At 45.5% G+C, this 16,452-nt stretch overlaps 1 protein-coding gene across 4 annotated transcripts in view; it reads right to left on the reverse strand.

Annotated features, from left to right (window-relative positions):
* The window catches only part of LOC118391753 (dihydropyrimidinase-related protein 3), a 35,794-nt gene extending 19,559 nt beyond the window's left edge, over positions 1 to 16,235 (reverse strand). For 2 of the 4 annotated variants that reach the window (XM_052457623.1, XM_052457622.1), the window contains exons 1-3: positions 10,587 to 10,769; positions 2,604 to 2,692; positions 1,257 to 1,441 (exon numbers count right to left, since the gene is read on the reverse strand). In XM_052457623.1, coding sequence (XP_052313583.1) covers positions 1,257 to 1,441; positions 2,604 to 2,692; positions 10,587 to 10,634 — 322 coding nt within the window. In that variant the 5' untranslated portion in view covers positions 10,635 to 10,769. Of the gene's footprint in view, positions 1 to 1,256; positions 1,442 to 2,603; positions 2,693 to 10,586; positions 10,770 to 15,826 lie in introns of those variants that run through there. The other 2 variants (XM_052457621.1, XM_052457620.1) reach the window with 2 other exon arrangements.
* Positions 16,236 to 16,452: the final 217 nt, after the last annotated feature.

Below are 16,452 nucleotides of genomic sequence, written 5' to 3' on the forward strand. Positions count from 1 at the left end.
ACTAGTGCTGCGTGTCCTGTTTGTGTTATATAACTCACAATGCCAGTGTCTCCTCTGCCAGTGGCTTTCAACACAATGTCAGACGTCAATGGAAATGTCTGTATGTCTGAGTGTGTGCTTGGGTTACATCGACTTCACCGTTCATTTTAGTCTGAGGCTCAGATCAGCTCAAGAGATGAAGAGAAATGCCCCCTCGTCACTGATGTAATTAATATATGTTGCCCTGCTGCCCTGACCACCTGACCACTTCCTGATCCAATTAAAGACCGCCCAATCTCCCCAGATCCCTCCGAGTGGGATAATGCGACCTCGAGTCAACAGCAACCAAGAAAATATATGTTGTTTACTATGTTGACTCTCTGACCGAGGCTTTATCGCTTGTAACTCTGTGTCGCAGACGTGAATAGAGGGGTGAATAGGCTAATGGACTACATGAGTGAGCTGGAGGCAGTTCTTCCTTCACAGGGCCACAGACACCAGACAGTTCAGTACCAGTTGATAATAGTGAGTCATTCCTATCTACCAGCTGTTCCATCTGTGTGTTCGGCCCATTTTTGGGTGCTTGGGCTGGGATGCCTCACACACAGCTCGCCTATTTCCACGGGACTTGTGTTTCACTACGTACGCACACCCACCCCTAGCCCCTCCTCGTCCGTCCCCCCTCTCCCCATGGGCTTTGTGTGGTCCCCTGGACTGCTGCCCACACTAGCTGATGTAGGAGAGCTCAGAGACCCTCTACCCCCCCTTTATCTCGTGCTCTGGCTTTCTCTCTCTCTCTTTCTCTCTCTCTCTTTCTCTCTCTCTCTCTATCTCTCTCTTCCTCCTCCTCCTCCTCCCCCTCCTTCTCGTCCTCCTCCTCCTCCTCGTCCTCCTCCTCCTCGTCATCCTCTTCCTCCTCCTCCTCAATGGATAAAGCTGCCACATGGCTGCCCCCTCACAATCTACACTGTGTTTTGTCTACAATCTCACACTGCCACAGGCGAGTAGCGTAGATTATAATCTTGCCTCAATTCTCAACTAAAATCAGATAATAACCACAGACACACAGTAAACAGTACGATTCAGGCTTTTTCTGTATGTAATTGGATGTAATTGATACAGGAGTCTGTCCATGTCATGAGGGTCGTTAACTACAACAATCCCTCCTATGGGGCCCCTGCAGTCTGTTACGGTGATACCCTCAGACCTCCCACCCCACCCACCCACCTCCCCCAGTGAGAGACACATGATCCATGTCTCCCTTCCCTCCCGCTCACCGATCATGGTGGTTCCCCCAGCCAGGGCCGCCTTGGATCCCTGGGAGAAGTCATCTACGGTGGTGGTGCCCCGGTAGGGCATCTGGAAGTGTGTGTGGATGTCAATGCCGCCGGGGATCACCATCTTGCCGTTGGCCTCGACGGTCTTGATCCCTCCTGGGACGATCAGGTTGTCTCCAATCTGCCTGGACGTTTAGAAGAGGAGAAAAGCCATGTCAGGGCAGGGGTATCATTGAGTTGACACAATGCTGTGCATTCATGATATGGACAGCTAAATAGCTAATGAATGAACTGAGATTAATATATTATCATATCATAAGAAATGTAGTTTTGCTCATGGCTGACTGGTGTACAGTAAAGGTCATCCAAATGGGAAGCTAACGGTGACCCAGCAACATTAGTAAACTATCAATCCTTACAGATTGGATGAAAGTCATTGGAGCGTGTCAAACAGCAGCTTGGAGGGCTGCCGTGCAGACAGACAGACAGACAGACAGACAGACAGACAGACAGACAGACAGACAGACAGACAGACAGACAGACAGACAAACAGACAGACAAACAGACAGACAAACAGACAGACAGACAGACAGACAGACAGACAGACAGACAGACAGACAGACAGACAGACAGACAGACAGACGTGCAGACAGACGTGCAGATGTACAGACAGACAGACAGACAGACAGACAGACAGACAGACAGACAGACAGACAGTGTCGGTCTGTCTGTCCGTCTGCGCCAGTAGCAGCAGCCAGGTCAACGCTAGCCTGGTCAACGCTAGCCTGGTCAACGCTAGCCTGGTCAACGCTAGCCTGGTCAATGCTAGCCTGGTCAATGCTAGCCTGGTCAACGCTAGCCTGGTCAACGCTAGCCTGGTCAATGCTAGCCTGGTCAACGCTAGCCTGGTCAACGCTAGCCTGGTCAATGCTAGCCTGGTCAACGCTAGCCTGGTCAATGCTAGCCTGGTCAACGCTAGCCTGGCCTGCTTAATTGGTATGCAGCTCTAACCTTCCTGCGGGTGATTTAACTATCAGAGCTCCTCTTTGGGAGCACACAGGACAAAGGGTCTAATAGGCTGATCGAGTGGGAACAGGAAAGGGGGGGGAAAGAGTGCCCTTCCAAGAGCAGGGAGGAATGTTCTCCCTTTGCCTTTCTTCTGGCCCGGCGCGCTGTGCACCACTATGCACTGTCTGGATCTGTATGGCACTTGAAATGACTGTCGTTTGTGGTTGTGTTACCTACCTTAGTTAAATGCACTGACTGGAATTCACTCTGGAGAAGAGCATCTGTAAAATGTAGATGTAAATGCATGGGAGGACGTGACGGTCAAGCATTGTGTCTTACTTAATGACGCCATCCTCCATGTAGATGTCAGCATAAAAGGACTGGTCATCATTGACAATCCTCCCGCCTTTGACCAGAAGCCTGTCGCTCTGGAGAGAGAGAAATAAAGAAAGAGAGAGGGAGAAAGAAAGAGAGAGAGGGAGAAAGAAAGAGAGGAGAGAGAGAATGAAAGGGGTGGGGTTGGAAGGGAGGGAGGGAGGGAGGGAGGGAGGGAGGGAGGGAGGGAGGGAGGGAGGGAGGGAGGGAGGGAGGGAGGGAGGGAGGGAGGGAGGGAGGGAGGGAGGGAGGAATGTTAGAAAGCCCAAAGCAATGGCATCAGTATTCTGTCAATTCCAGCAGACACTTCTTTTTTTGTGTTTTTGAGGGGGGTTCTTGTTGTTGCGCAATCTCCCATCAGCAGCTGGGGTGAAACAAGAGCCATTTGTTTGGAATGTCTGACTCCCCTATCCACACAAGACAGGGCTACTGAGAATTGCCTGCCACTCACACAGATTACATAGTAACTACACAGTAACCTACATTTTACACATTGCTGGATGGGTGGATGGCCCAGTAGTCACATAGATGAGGTTGGACTAGATAGACAAGACTAGATAACATAGGCTGTGAGAAAGGGCGTTGTCGTCTAGCCCCTCAGCTGCTGCGACAGAGACAGCCACTAGACCACTGGCAAACCATCTCCATGGTAACCCTTTGCTACAGTAGGGTCACTCAGACAGGCTTGAGCGGCGGGCTGGCATGTCTGTTAGAGACACGCCTCACAGGGAACAGGGCATAATGCTGAGCGACAGCGAATGGCCCACGACTGCTCCCTGGCAGAGAGAAAGACCGAGAGAGACGCAGAGAGAGAGAGACAGAGAGAGAGAGAGAGCGAGAGAGACGCAGAGAGAGAGACAGAGAGAGAGATGCAGAGAGAGAGACAGAGAGAGACAGAGAGAGAGAGAGAGAGAGAGAAAGAGATAGAGACAGAGAGAGACAGGGAGAGAGACCGAGAGTGACGCAGAGAGAGAGAGACAGAGAGAGATGCAGAGAGAGAGACAGAGAGAGAGAGAGAGAGAGAGAGAGAGAGAGAGAGAGAGAGAGAGAGAGAGAGAGAGAGAGAGAGAGAGAGAGAGAGAGAGACGCAGAGAGAGAGACGCAGAGAGAGAGACAGAGAGAGACAGAGAGAGAGAGAGCGAGAGAAAGAGAGAGAGACAGAGAGAGAGAGAGAGAGAGAGAGAGAGAGAGAGAGAGAGAGAGAGACAGAGAGAGACAGAGAGAGAGAGAGACAGAGACAGAGACAGAGACAGAGACAGAGAGAGAGAGAGAGAGAGAGAGAGAGAGAGAGAGAGAGAGAGAGAGAGAGAGAGAGAGAGAGAGAAATGCAGAGAGAGAGAAATGCAGAGAGAGAGAAATGCAGAGAGAGACAGAGAGAGAGAGAGAGAGAGAGAGAGAGAGAGAGAAGAGAGAGAGAGAGAGATGCAAAGAGAGAGACAGTGAGAGACAGAGAGAGAGAGATGCTGTAATGTTGACAATAGCGTTGAGGCCTCTCCTCTGTTCAGACCATTAGATTCTAGAACTAGACCAGGACATAGATTGACCTCAACCAAAGTCAAATGTTTTTTTTAACAGTATGAATAATGTATGTACGGTACCCATTATCCTTTCACACTGTGTAAAATACCTAGGTTCAGTTTACTGCCCCGTAAGGAAACAGAATCGGAGCGTTCCAATTGGAACGTGGTGTGATTTGTGATTTACCATCTTGGCTGTGGAGCCAAGATAGTAAACACACCCTCCCTACGGCTTTAATTGAAGCCATACTGTACTGTATACACGTAGCCTTAGTGATATATCCCCGACACCTGCACAGTCTTCCAGACAGTGTGGTAGGGACGGGAGGGAAGGTCTTCTGAGCCACACAGGTCGCCCCAGTCTGCCTGGAACCGACAACACACTGTGTACAGCACAGAGGCAGACAGAAAGAGAGCACGTAGAACTGTATACAGGGTCACTTACAGAATGGGCCGCCCACCACCTACACAATGCACAGCCCCTCCTAATCTATACCATACCACTACCTTCAGGGGTTTTGGAACTGAGTATGCTTCAGATTGCTAGTATATAAGCAGATGGTACAGCGTAATAATATTCCACATTTCTCACACAATGCAGCTGGCTAACCCCTGAGAGGGGGGGGGGAGGCTGGATATCGTGGCTAGCTAAGGGGTGATGGTTTAGTGACCTTAGGGAAGTGAATGTATCTAACACCAGCCCTAAGATCATGAGGACGTCATCTCCCTTCAATGATTCCTATATGGTGTTTGATGCATGGTCCAGACCAGGCCTGGGCAACTCCTGATTGGTGTCACACTTCCCCCTGCCCTAACCAACACAGCTGATTTCAACTAATTGCATTCTAAACTGAAGATCGTGATTAGTTGATTATTGGAGTCAGGTGTGTTAGCTGGGGCTGGGGCTGGGGCTGGGGCAAAAGTTGATCTAGATGGTCTACTGTGCTGCATAGGTCCCTGGGCTATACTGTGTTGCAGTAAAGACATACCCACATGCCCCGGGCCTGACTGCATGTTGTATGCCTGAACACCCGCCCCCGTCTGTCACTGTCCTACCTCAGGCCTCAGTCCTGACATCACCAATCGGAGCCAGGATCAAAACTGAATGCTCACTTTCATCATATCTGACTAGCCGTCGTCATACTCTACTGCTGTACTTATACCACCATCTACCACCATCTATGACCACACTGCCAAAATATTATACAGATATATTACTTCATTTATTGCTTCTTCAATCATACGTCATCATTTGAGATCCTGTGGCAAAACCTCTTAATGGTCTCACTTAGCTACGTCTAAGCTCAGCCCTTCCACTCACAGGCCCAGAAACAGGCCCCAATAGGGCTTCATGTCAGATACCACAAGCAACAGATGGAGGATCTTAATTTGATCACCCTGTTGTAGGAGAAGTTGCGGGAAATGTAAAATATGTAGTATATTTGAGGTTGCAAAAAGGCTTCTGAAGATTGTAACTTCCACTTAGAAATTTTAGACTTTGATTTCCCCTTACAAAAAATGTAAACCTGACAACGCAGTCTCAAATAGCTGCCTGTCCCTTTTAATAGCCAGGCAACAACACACATTTCAGCAAATAAATGCCTGTTTCAAATAAATGCCGGGTGTAAATTAATTGTTTACGAGGTTACCATGAATTCCCATGGATTGTTTAAGGTTTAATGTTTGATTTGTTAGTTTAAATAATTCAGTAATGACTCTAAAAAATTATGGCAATCATCCGTTTTTTTATTGCCAGTAAGAAACTGCTAGCCATTGGCTGCCTACATCTGAGAACTACCAGCTAACTGGCTAGCACCAAAATAGTCAATAACTTCGGAAGTACTGATCCAGGAAATCTGCAGACACCCCTCTAGTGGCGAAAGTAAGAACTGCCGAAAATGCACAGTCAAAGAGGAGAATAATTATTGTCAAGGAAAAGTTAAAAAAGAAAGAAAGAAAAAAAGAAACATAACACCGTGTGTAAATGATAACACACTACAGGAAATTATTAACTGATTAAAATTCTGGAAGTGAATGCTGGAATAAAACAATTAACTATGCAAATGAGCAAAAGCTGTGCATTAAGGAAATAGGCACCTGACTCAAACAGAAGCCTGTCTCTAATAAGCGCCTGTCGTGTTAAGTGATTTAAGCAAATAGGCTATTAATTGAAGTTTTATGGTAAACCCTTACAAAAATGGCCATCATACTTCACATAATAATTCACATTTTCCGTTGCTGCAGGATTATTTTCCTGCTGTAGCAAACTGGGTCAAATTAAGATCCTACATATTTGTCCACCATCTCAATGCTTCATTGAGATTGGATTAATGGAGCAGAATTAAGCTCCTATATAAAATAATAATAATCATATAAATAAATGAGAGAAAGTCAAATGATTTTGGAGGTCATTTTCATCGAGGTTGCGATTTTGTGAACATTCGTGTTTTTACGTGGTGGAACCTTGCTGTCGGCTGGAAATGACTGAATGCACATAGGCCAGTGGTCTCCGCTGTGTAAACAAGGGTATCTCCCAAGTGATTATAATGATCAGAGAACCCAGTGATTTCCCTGGGCTCAGTATGAAACCCCAACCCTCAAATGCATAACTCTGTAGAAATCCCACTGAAAAGAATGACGGAAAAGAAATATAGTCTTTGTTTTTGCAAGACATTCCTCACCCTTTGTTTACGACATAAATATGACATCAATTAAAAGAGTAAAACGATACAGACAAACCTGCGGTGGTTAAAACGCTTTGACAGAATCCCGTCGTTGCAGTAGTGTTCATATGAGACCAGCTAAAATCCTTGAGGTGTGACTGCACACCATTGGTCTACAATGGTGGATTTGCAGATGGGTCATGACAGGAACTGTAAAATGTTGTTCACCGTTAAACTTACTCATAAACAAGTCAAACCGCCACCTGTGGAGAGTCCCATCCCAAGCCATGCAGAGCTTTAGGAAAGGGATGGAACCAACTGTGTGGTCGCTGTATCATTACAGTACTACTAAAATCCCATTCTATGAAAACAGTTCCAAGGAAATCAGAAGGGAAAACTATATCCATACTATGTCTAAGGACATTTATGCCATAACAGTATCTTCCTCACTGACTCTTTGTGCCTTTCACGTTTCTTCCTGTTAAAATGTTACCTTTAACGTAGGCTACACATCATCTCAAACGTAATCACTTTCCCTCCGACGGGTAACTGGGAGGAGTGTGTGTCGTGTACTTGGTCTCATGCTGTCCACTTTGGTCGACGTCAAAGCCCCGCCTAATCACTTAGGCTGACCTTGACTAGGTCATGTGCCATTGGGCCTACCCCCCCCCCCCACCTGTCAATCAACCAGGCTGCAGCCAGTCACAGTAAAGGAGAACTAAAAAGAACTTAATGGGTAGCGTGTCTATGTTTGCGTCCCAAATGGCACTGGATAAAAGGCCTCGGGTCAGTGCTTATAAAGAATAGGATGAGGTTTTTAGACACATACAGCCTAAATGTAGAGCCTATCCACAGCACTGGCCTGGCGCACAGACAGATACTGTGTGTGTGTGTGTGTGTGTGTGTGTGTGTGTGTGTGTGTGTGTGTGTGTGTGTGTGTGTGTGTGTGTGTGTGTGTGTGTGTGTGCGCGTGTGCGTGCGTGCGTGCGTGCGTGCGTGCGCGTGTGTGTGTGTGTGTGTAGGAGGGGGGGGGGGTTCACAGGATTTCATTAATAGTCTAAGCTTACACAATGTGGAACAATCGGAGGATTAGGATCGTGAGACATGCTCGTGATAAAATCTCCTCGTGAGGTCAAAAAGGCCCAAGTGGACAGTGGTTTGCTGCAATTTGACATTGGGAACAGCCAAGTCCTTGTACACGAGGTTGATACGCAAGCCAGAAAATACTAAAGATAGTCTAAAGGGAGTATGCTGCATTGTGAAGGTTTGTGAAGGTTTTTCCACACTGACCAAATTGAGACGAGAACACATTACCACCAGAGAAGCATTTTGCAACAGGCCAGTTCTTGTGGACATCTGCAGAGTTTGACTGGGAACAATGCTGCCATGTGTTGTTGCTAACAGGGAAAACACAGCAGCCAAAACACACAGAGCCAAGAGGATATTACAGAGGCGTCCATTAACTGTGAGACCCTTATCTGTGAGGCGGGCAGGCAGGCGGGCGGGCGGGCGGGCAGGCCGAGACCAATGGAAGGGGAAAGCCTTCCTGCTGCATGCGCGCCAGTGCCTCTGCTTCCCTCAGCCGTGTTGCTTAGTGACAAAAATATTGACTTTTCGCTCAAAAGCACATGATTAATTTCTTTCTGCAGAAAAGTCCAAACAATAGGACATTTCAATTGAAATAAATTGCCTAGCCACCACATCACAGAGGCAGGTCTCCAGCAGTGTGATCTTGTGATAGGCCAAAGTACACTCAAATCTGGTTCCGATTGGGCCTGCCCACCATCTCCTTCCAGAATGGGAAAATGGCCTCGTGTCAAGAGGCTAGAGCTAGGGAAACAAGGTTAACCGAGGTGCTATGTCTCTATGCAGGTTACCATGGAGAGTGGATGGCAATAGCTGGGTGGTTACTGCAGGATGTTTTGATTGCAGTCAGGCCCACTTTGCAGACAGTGTGGGGATGGAGGCGCCCTGTTTTGAGGTGCCGGTTGGGGGGAATCGTGTTTTTTTTCTGGGTAAGGCCTGTCAGTCCTGCCCACATATACAGGTTCCAGCTGGAGGGGGTTATTGATGACATGCACGGCACTACAGTGGGCTACTGTGAGGACATGGAAAAACCATAACCACACCTAGAAATCTGACATGGCCTCCACTGTTCCCAGACATAGGGAAACAGCTGGAATGTAGGGGGTAGAAATAAACGAGGAAAATCATTCCCAATACAATATCTTTGTCAGATTGTCAGGCTATAGCCTACATGTAATTGCACTGTAAAGAACTGTCTATTAATAATTGTTTAAAGGATATTAGATTCTCCATTATGTCAAGTTGGTGCTATCACACATTATTTTGGAGTCAGGTAAATATTGTACATATTGTACAGTAGGGTAAAGTCATAGGTCTACAAGAAGGTAGATATATGTAGAATTGATGATAAAGCATAAAATAATGCCCCCAGGGGCCAGTACAGCCTGAGGTCCTAGATTTAGCAGCAGGTGTATTACCTTTACAGGCCACACAAAGATGTTCAAAGCCCCCACAAAATAAAATATGTAAAAAAAATATACACATAGAAAACGTGCACAAACGGTTCCTAAAACATTATCGTGGGTGCTGATGCTTTACATATGAGAGGACCGCTGCAAGCCAGCCGGCATCCACCCCCAATCAGTCAGTGATATCAGACGAGACAAAGGGCGTCTCTCCTGGAATAAAACATCACCCTTAGCCGCAACAATGAACACGCAGCCATTTCAGACATACCCAGAGCTGTGCTGCAGCATCAATCCCGGCCACCACGTTGCTTTTGCACCGATTTAAACTCCCAACCCCTTTAAGCACCACACCGCACCGGCGAATTCTGTTACATTATGTTCTAGTGATGCAGAATTCGAAATGACCCATTTTACAGGCGGGTTATCGCATCTGATCACACATGGGCGTGGGAGATTCTTTTTTTCTCTCCCTGCACCAGTCCAGACGCTCAGATTGCCTACAGCTGGACAAATACATATGTATTTAACAGAATTGGTGTGTATAACGTGGTTTATTATGATACATAATTAAAGTTATTCAATAATGAAAACGAATAGGCTATATATTTCCTCGATTCACACAGTTATAACTTGTTTATTCCTTTGTATTCGTTTTTTCTTATCATAGGAGGCCGAGTTTTCAACATATTTGGCCCTGTAGGCTACAAAAAAAAGAATCCAAAACGCGATAATGTTATTTATTATTTATTTGAAAAAATAATATGATTTCCTACAGCATTTTCTCTCTTTCCTCAATCGTTCCAGTTGCCACAATTTAGTTTAAAAAAAACGAAAGTTCTAACAATTACAGTCCAGTGTGAAGATGTAGGTTATTTGATTTATTTCATTATATATCTTGCACATGAGCCACATGCACTGCGCACGGGTACCATGCCATCCTCAACAAAGAAGATGCAAGTTACCTTTAAGAAAACGCCTTGTTCTGTCTCTCCGGCTGTCACTATTGTGGCCAATCATGCCACCTCATTCCGCACTACTTAGCACTGTATTTCATTTTCCAGCGGCTATGTTCAATAGACTATCATAATGGTTAGGAAAATATTCCAAACGGATGAGAAAAGCCTGTATGCATCGGCCCATTAATTACTATTGCCACAGCTCTGAATAGCGGTTACATTTAAAAAAAGGAAAGACAAAACCAATGCACTGATTTGCATCAATCAAGCATGCAAGTTTCAAGAATAATTGAGGCAGATATTACTTTCTACTTACTGTGATCTTTGGAATATTCTTTTTGCCTTGATAAGAATGCCCAGACATGATTGCGACTGAAAACTGATTCCACCTCTGAACAAAGCCTTGAAATATTCCCCTCTGGATGCTTCTGCGGCTACAGCCTGGATGGGAAAACTAGGGAATGGTCGCCTCTCTCTGCAATGTAAAGTGCGCTTCGTAGTGAGCAAGAAAGTCTACTCTGATCATCCGGTGGACTCCTCCCTCAAAATACAGTCTAATTTGTAAAGCTGCAATGCTCAAATCATTCCACAAGAGGACGCTCAACAGCAGGTGTTGGCGACCACGATGAGCTCGCTACTTTATAGCTTTGTTGTGTAAACTCAATGGTGTGTTCAACATGCTATGCATGCAGCGCTGATAGATCCCAGCAGGCCAACAATGCACTAGTTAATTCACGGCTGAATTGATCATAAGAACCGGTGCGGCCGTGGATAGCCAATGGGCAGAGCATGAAGGTACCACGCAGTAGACTCGGCCTATATACTGTATTCTCTGTGGAGCTGAGACAAGAGGGGCGTGGGCCTGACAGGTTAGACTACTGTACCAAATGAGCTAGAGGAGGGTGCAACTGAAGCTAAGGATGGGGCAGGCTGTCCTATCTGCTTCAGCTGTGTAGTCCTATTTCTAAGCTGAGCAAGTGACAAATCCACTTTTTTTTTTAACTGGAGGTTGGTGTTTTCACTGTAAAGCAACTTATGTCAAGGGATCTTTTTTTCCAGCCAAAATAAAGTAGAACGGCTCTCAAATAGGCCTACCATTTATATTATTTTACTGGGAGTGGTCTAGCCTTCAGACACCATACAAATGGTTACCCATACACAATAGAATGGACGACTTCCGGAGTATCCACAATCCACCAATCATGTATGATTTCATGTAAAGGCAATGCACGAGTTTCTTCAGTGTCATGTGATAACTAGGAAACACTCTAGAATTCCCCACTTTTTCCATGTTTTATGGGCTACAAAAAAAATGAGATGCAGTATTTCAGGGAGAGCTGATATCTGTGTCCATGATCTCGGTAATTATTGGGCTAGACTGGTCGACCTGTTATTATGAACAAAGAGGGTGGAGCTTGCTGGCGAGTAACAGCTGTCGGACCCACAGAGCCTGTCACTGTCCCCACCCTGCCATGTGTCTCTATTGTCTGGGCCTCAGTAGAGCAGACCCCCTTCCCTAATGTACCGATAATGAGGTTCTGTGAATCAAAAACAACACTGTGTGTGTGTGTGTGTGTGTGTGTGTGTGTGTGTGCGAGCGCGTGCGTGCGTACATCTGTATGGTGTATGTATCTCAAAGTACCAATTGATTATCACAAGTTTAAAAGGGGCTATGAGAGATGCAGTGTACATTAGTCCAGTAAATATCAGTACAATATAAACAAGAAAACCGAGGAGGAAGTCATTTAGTGAGGAATGATAAGGTGCTTCCTAATAGCACACCGTTGACATGTCCGTTCATGGATGTGGACAGACCATTTATTACTTCAGCATGTTACTATCCCTGGAGAATGCATCAACAAAGCACTTAAAGTTGGCTGGATATTTCCTCTGCAAGCGCAGAAGCCACACTGAATGACACAGATGGAAATGTATGATATTCCCATTAAAATCCAAATACAGTAATAGACAGTAATTATTGTCTTTGATGTTCTGAAAGTAATGCACTAGAGCATACTCATAGGTACAGACAGGAAGCTGGGTATCATGTACAGGCCAGCCACAGAGGGGTGTAACAGACAGGAAGCTGGGTATCATGTATAGGCCAGCCACAGAGGGGTGTGACAGACTGGAAGCTGGGTATCATGTACAAGCCAGCCACAGAGGGGTCTGACACACACCTTCCACCCTGTGGGCCAAAGGGGATTAAACCCCCTAACCCCTATCCCCCTATAGCCCCAACCCCCTGGGCCGAGCCCCTAACCCATTACCACCATGACAGGAATTTCACGGATGCTGGGGGAGTGTGGAGAGAAAGGCCATCCCTGGAGCATTACCCTGACGAGCAGAGGACAAAGAGAGGGCCCTCCCATGGTTTGGCCACCTCCCTGAATCGAAGACAAGGCAGGGCACGGAGACTCTCCATCCCTGGTTGTTTGTATGAAGAGGTACCTACCGTTCCACTGAGACACAAGCCTTAGTGATGTTGCTTCACAAATCAAGACGTTCAATGGAGTAGAGAAAGGGGATTAATTCCCAGTGTGCTCATGTAAAGTTTAGGCGTGTCACAGGAGACTTAAGAGCTGCCGAAAAAAAAAAAAAACATTTTATGAAGATGGTTATAAATTCTTAAATATGCATTCTTAATAAATATTGTATTGTGAGGCTTCATACTCTGGCCTCATGTGGTAGGGCATGATTATAACTTCATAATGAAACATTGATTATATAGGGTACTGATAGGAGTGCACATTCGTGTGAAACAGAACTTGCATTAGCTCGACGTTTCAGCTGAAGTTCCATTTGGCAATTCGCTTGCATGAGAGGGCAGAGCAGAAAGAAGCTCCCAGGTTTAATTTGGCTGACATTAGTTGTCAGACTGATATGTCACCACCACAAGATGGGAGCAACACAGGACACAGCAGACTCAGATCAGACGGTCAGATCAGGGCTGCAGCATTGCAGTTCCACATCGGTCCACATGGGGACCCTAGCAGCCACAAGAGGTATGTCATGGCTAGATGCAGCTGATTTATTATTATTATTATTATTTAACATTTTAGATAACCTCGACTCTTTTCCTAACCTTAAACTAATTATCCTAACCTGCTACCTTTAATCCTGACTTGCTACGAAAAGTCCATTCTGACCGTAGCTGTATACCATCTAGTCAAAACCGCATATCAGTCTAGGATGACACACCACTATTCCTCCCCGTGATGCCTGGATAGAAATGTCGCCTTGATTTATTATGCAACAGGAGACAATCTGCCGTCACAGCACAAACTGGCAGAGAGTGAGAAGACACTTCACTGCGCTGAATCAGCGCCTCACGGAGTGCAGTTAGTGACCTTGGTTTTGCTTGGTCTGTCTCTTGTTCCGTGCTAACTTTGGGTGTGTGTCTAGGACTGACTGACACAGCTATGACTATATAGTAATCATCCTCACTCAACCTAATGGATTTTCTCATCTCTGAGCCAAAGGGATTACGGTATAGCAGGGCAGGATACAGTGTCTCAGCCCCAAATGGCACCCCATTCCCTAGTGCACTATAAAAGGGAACAGGGTGCCATTTGGGAAACACACCGTGAATCATCACTTTGTGTGGCCCACAAGCTCAACTGAAGTATTCAAATTGAAATATTAATTAAACCAACTTTATGAAGGTTTAAAGGACAAGTGATGTTATACTGTAATTTCCCACCAATTGCATTATAATAGGAATAAAAATGACTTCAGACACAGGATGGATTCATAACTCACATCACCTAGTCTATATTAACCATCTGAACTTCCTCACTCAGCACGAGACAAAAGAGAGACTGTTGTTGCTTGCTAGTATACCAGAAAGTGTCCATCCTGGTACACCTCCAACATCCATTCTAAGAATTAGTGCACAGATTCCAAAAATAACAGTGAGAGATATTTGAAACCCTTCAATGCTTTAATACGTTGTATTCATTGCTCAAACCTCAAATAAACTCCACGCCGATAAGTTCTGAAAGAGATGTAAAGTGGAACATATGACATAAAAAAAATTAAAAACTCACAGAATAATTCCTCAAAAAGATCCTACTGGATTCCTTTTATATGCTCCTTGTAACCTGCAAGGTCGATGTATGATCATTCAAATGCATTTGTTTTTATTTGAGACGAACAATCATCACATATGTGGCTGATATACGATTGATCGGACTTGGCTAAATGTGTTCATTTGTGTTTTGATTGGAGTGGCGTGAGTTGGCCACAAATCATAAAGGCTGAGAAGTAAAGGGAGAAAGTACAAGTTGTTTGTTTATTCCATGAGACTAAAGACTAACGCCAGGCTCAACGTGCGTTGGCAGCATTGTAAGTGGTCAATTGAGTAAAGCATTTCACATGACCAACTGCTCTGTGTCCCTTTGTGTGTGGCCAGAGTGAAGCAACCAAAGGATGAAAGGGTTCTTATGTCTCCCGCAGGTGATCCAGAACCACAGACCAATCTAATCAAATGCAACCAGATTTATACTGCAGCCTTCATCAAATTCCAGTATTTATAGCATTTCATTATCTTTCAGATACCTCTGCATCCCAAACATGTCCCATTGATACTGGTTGTTCCAAGTTCCCTTTTACAACGTTGTTAACTTTCCACAAGCCTGTTGAGAGGCAGAATCACACACGCACGTACACACACACTTGTTCTTCCCACACACATATAAAATACTTTATTTGAATCCACAAATCACATTACAGTCGAGAAGGATTAAAACATTTCCTAGTTCATAGATATATGGACACTTGTGGATCCAGAAAGCACCTTTCTCCATACAGCAAGGCTGCCCATGGCCGCTGACACAGAGCAGTAGCTACCTCACTAGCTGCGTTGCGTATGTCCTACGCAGGCCTGCAATCTGAAGGCCACTTACTGTCAGCCTACAGTATGTACCTGGCCGAGACTCCCAAATATCAGCACAAGTTTGCGCTCATAACCAAGGCTGTTCAGGCTTGACACACATGCAAATATTGTAACAGTACAACATTACCATCATGCAATTTATGTAAATGGGTGACACGTGGAAGTTTGTCTACACCGTGTGATGTACATTTTAAGCCGTTTAAACTGGATAACAAAAAAATAATTTGAGGAAAGCTAAGTAGATAGGCAATTAATAGTCAATCGCTAAAAAGAGGGAAGGAAACGTGATTGAATATTTCGCATAAACCTGTAATTCGTTGGATTGCGTATTGTGCTGTATTGATACTTTTAGAGTGTCAAACTGACTCCTTCTTACATCATTCATTATCCGGATGCACTTACAATGTAGTTGGCATAAACCCAACCAACCATTTTAGGAAGACAAGTTTCTCAAGGAGCCCTTTGATATGAGGAAGAACAATTTGTCAAATGTCGGTTGCCATGACACAACATGAATTCATCTGTATGCTCCTCTGAATTTAGAGTTGTGTCAGCTGCTGTGCGTCTCTTGTGTTGTACTGTATTTAGATCACTATTTTTTAAACTGACGGGTACATTGATTACTGCAGACATCTGTGGCACGCAAGAGTAGAACTTACCTTTTCATCACCCAGGTTCTGTAGGACTTCCTTGCCTCTGGTACATTTTCTCTCTGTGCCAGAGTCTCTCATATCGTGCCAAATTACACTTTCTTTACATGGAGACCTCTCACTTGTAGGGCTCCTCGCCTCCTGCGCGGTCTCCGGTTTAGCAGTCCTAGGGGTTCTGTTCCCACGCTGACCGACGCTCAGAGCATCAAAATCAATGGTTTTGCTCTCGTATGCTCCCTCAACGTTGCAAAACATACCTCCGTATTTTTGCCGGGGTACCTGGTCGGCCGTTCCGGGACGGGCGAGATACACCGGTAAGTCATCATTCTCCTCCCTGATCCAATTCTGCTTACGCTCGGCCATAGTGCGCTGTAGTGAAAGGAAAGAAGGCGAAAGTAGTTCTGAAACTGTTTTAGTGTGTAGCTGCACAGGGCAGGAGGAGGCAGGGGGAGTAGGCGCGAGTCTCCAAACCAGAGGTGGCAGTGCTGCCCTGGGTCTCATGAAAACAAAGTGATACTACAGTGCTACCTTTTCACCCCCTCGTGCTGTTCAGTCACACATTTGAGATGTTAGCTTACCACAGACGCACCAAACATCTTCATTGCATCATCGAGGAAAATAACTGCACCTGATAT

Source organism: Oncorhynchus keta, chromosome 12 (genome assembly GCF_023373465.1).
Source record: "Oncorhynchus keta strain PuntledgeMale-10-30-2019 chromosome 12, Oket_V2, whole genome shotgun sequence".
NCBI classification, from domain to species: Eukaryota; Metazoa; Chordata; class Actinopteri; order Salmoniformes; family Salmonidae; genus Oncorhynchus; species Oncorhynchus keta.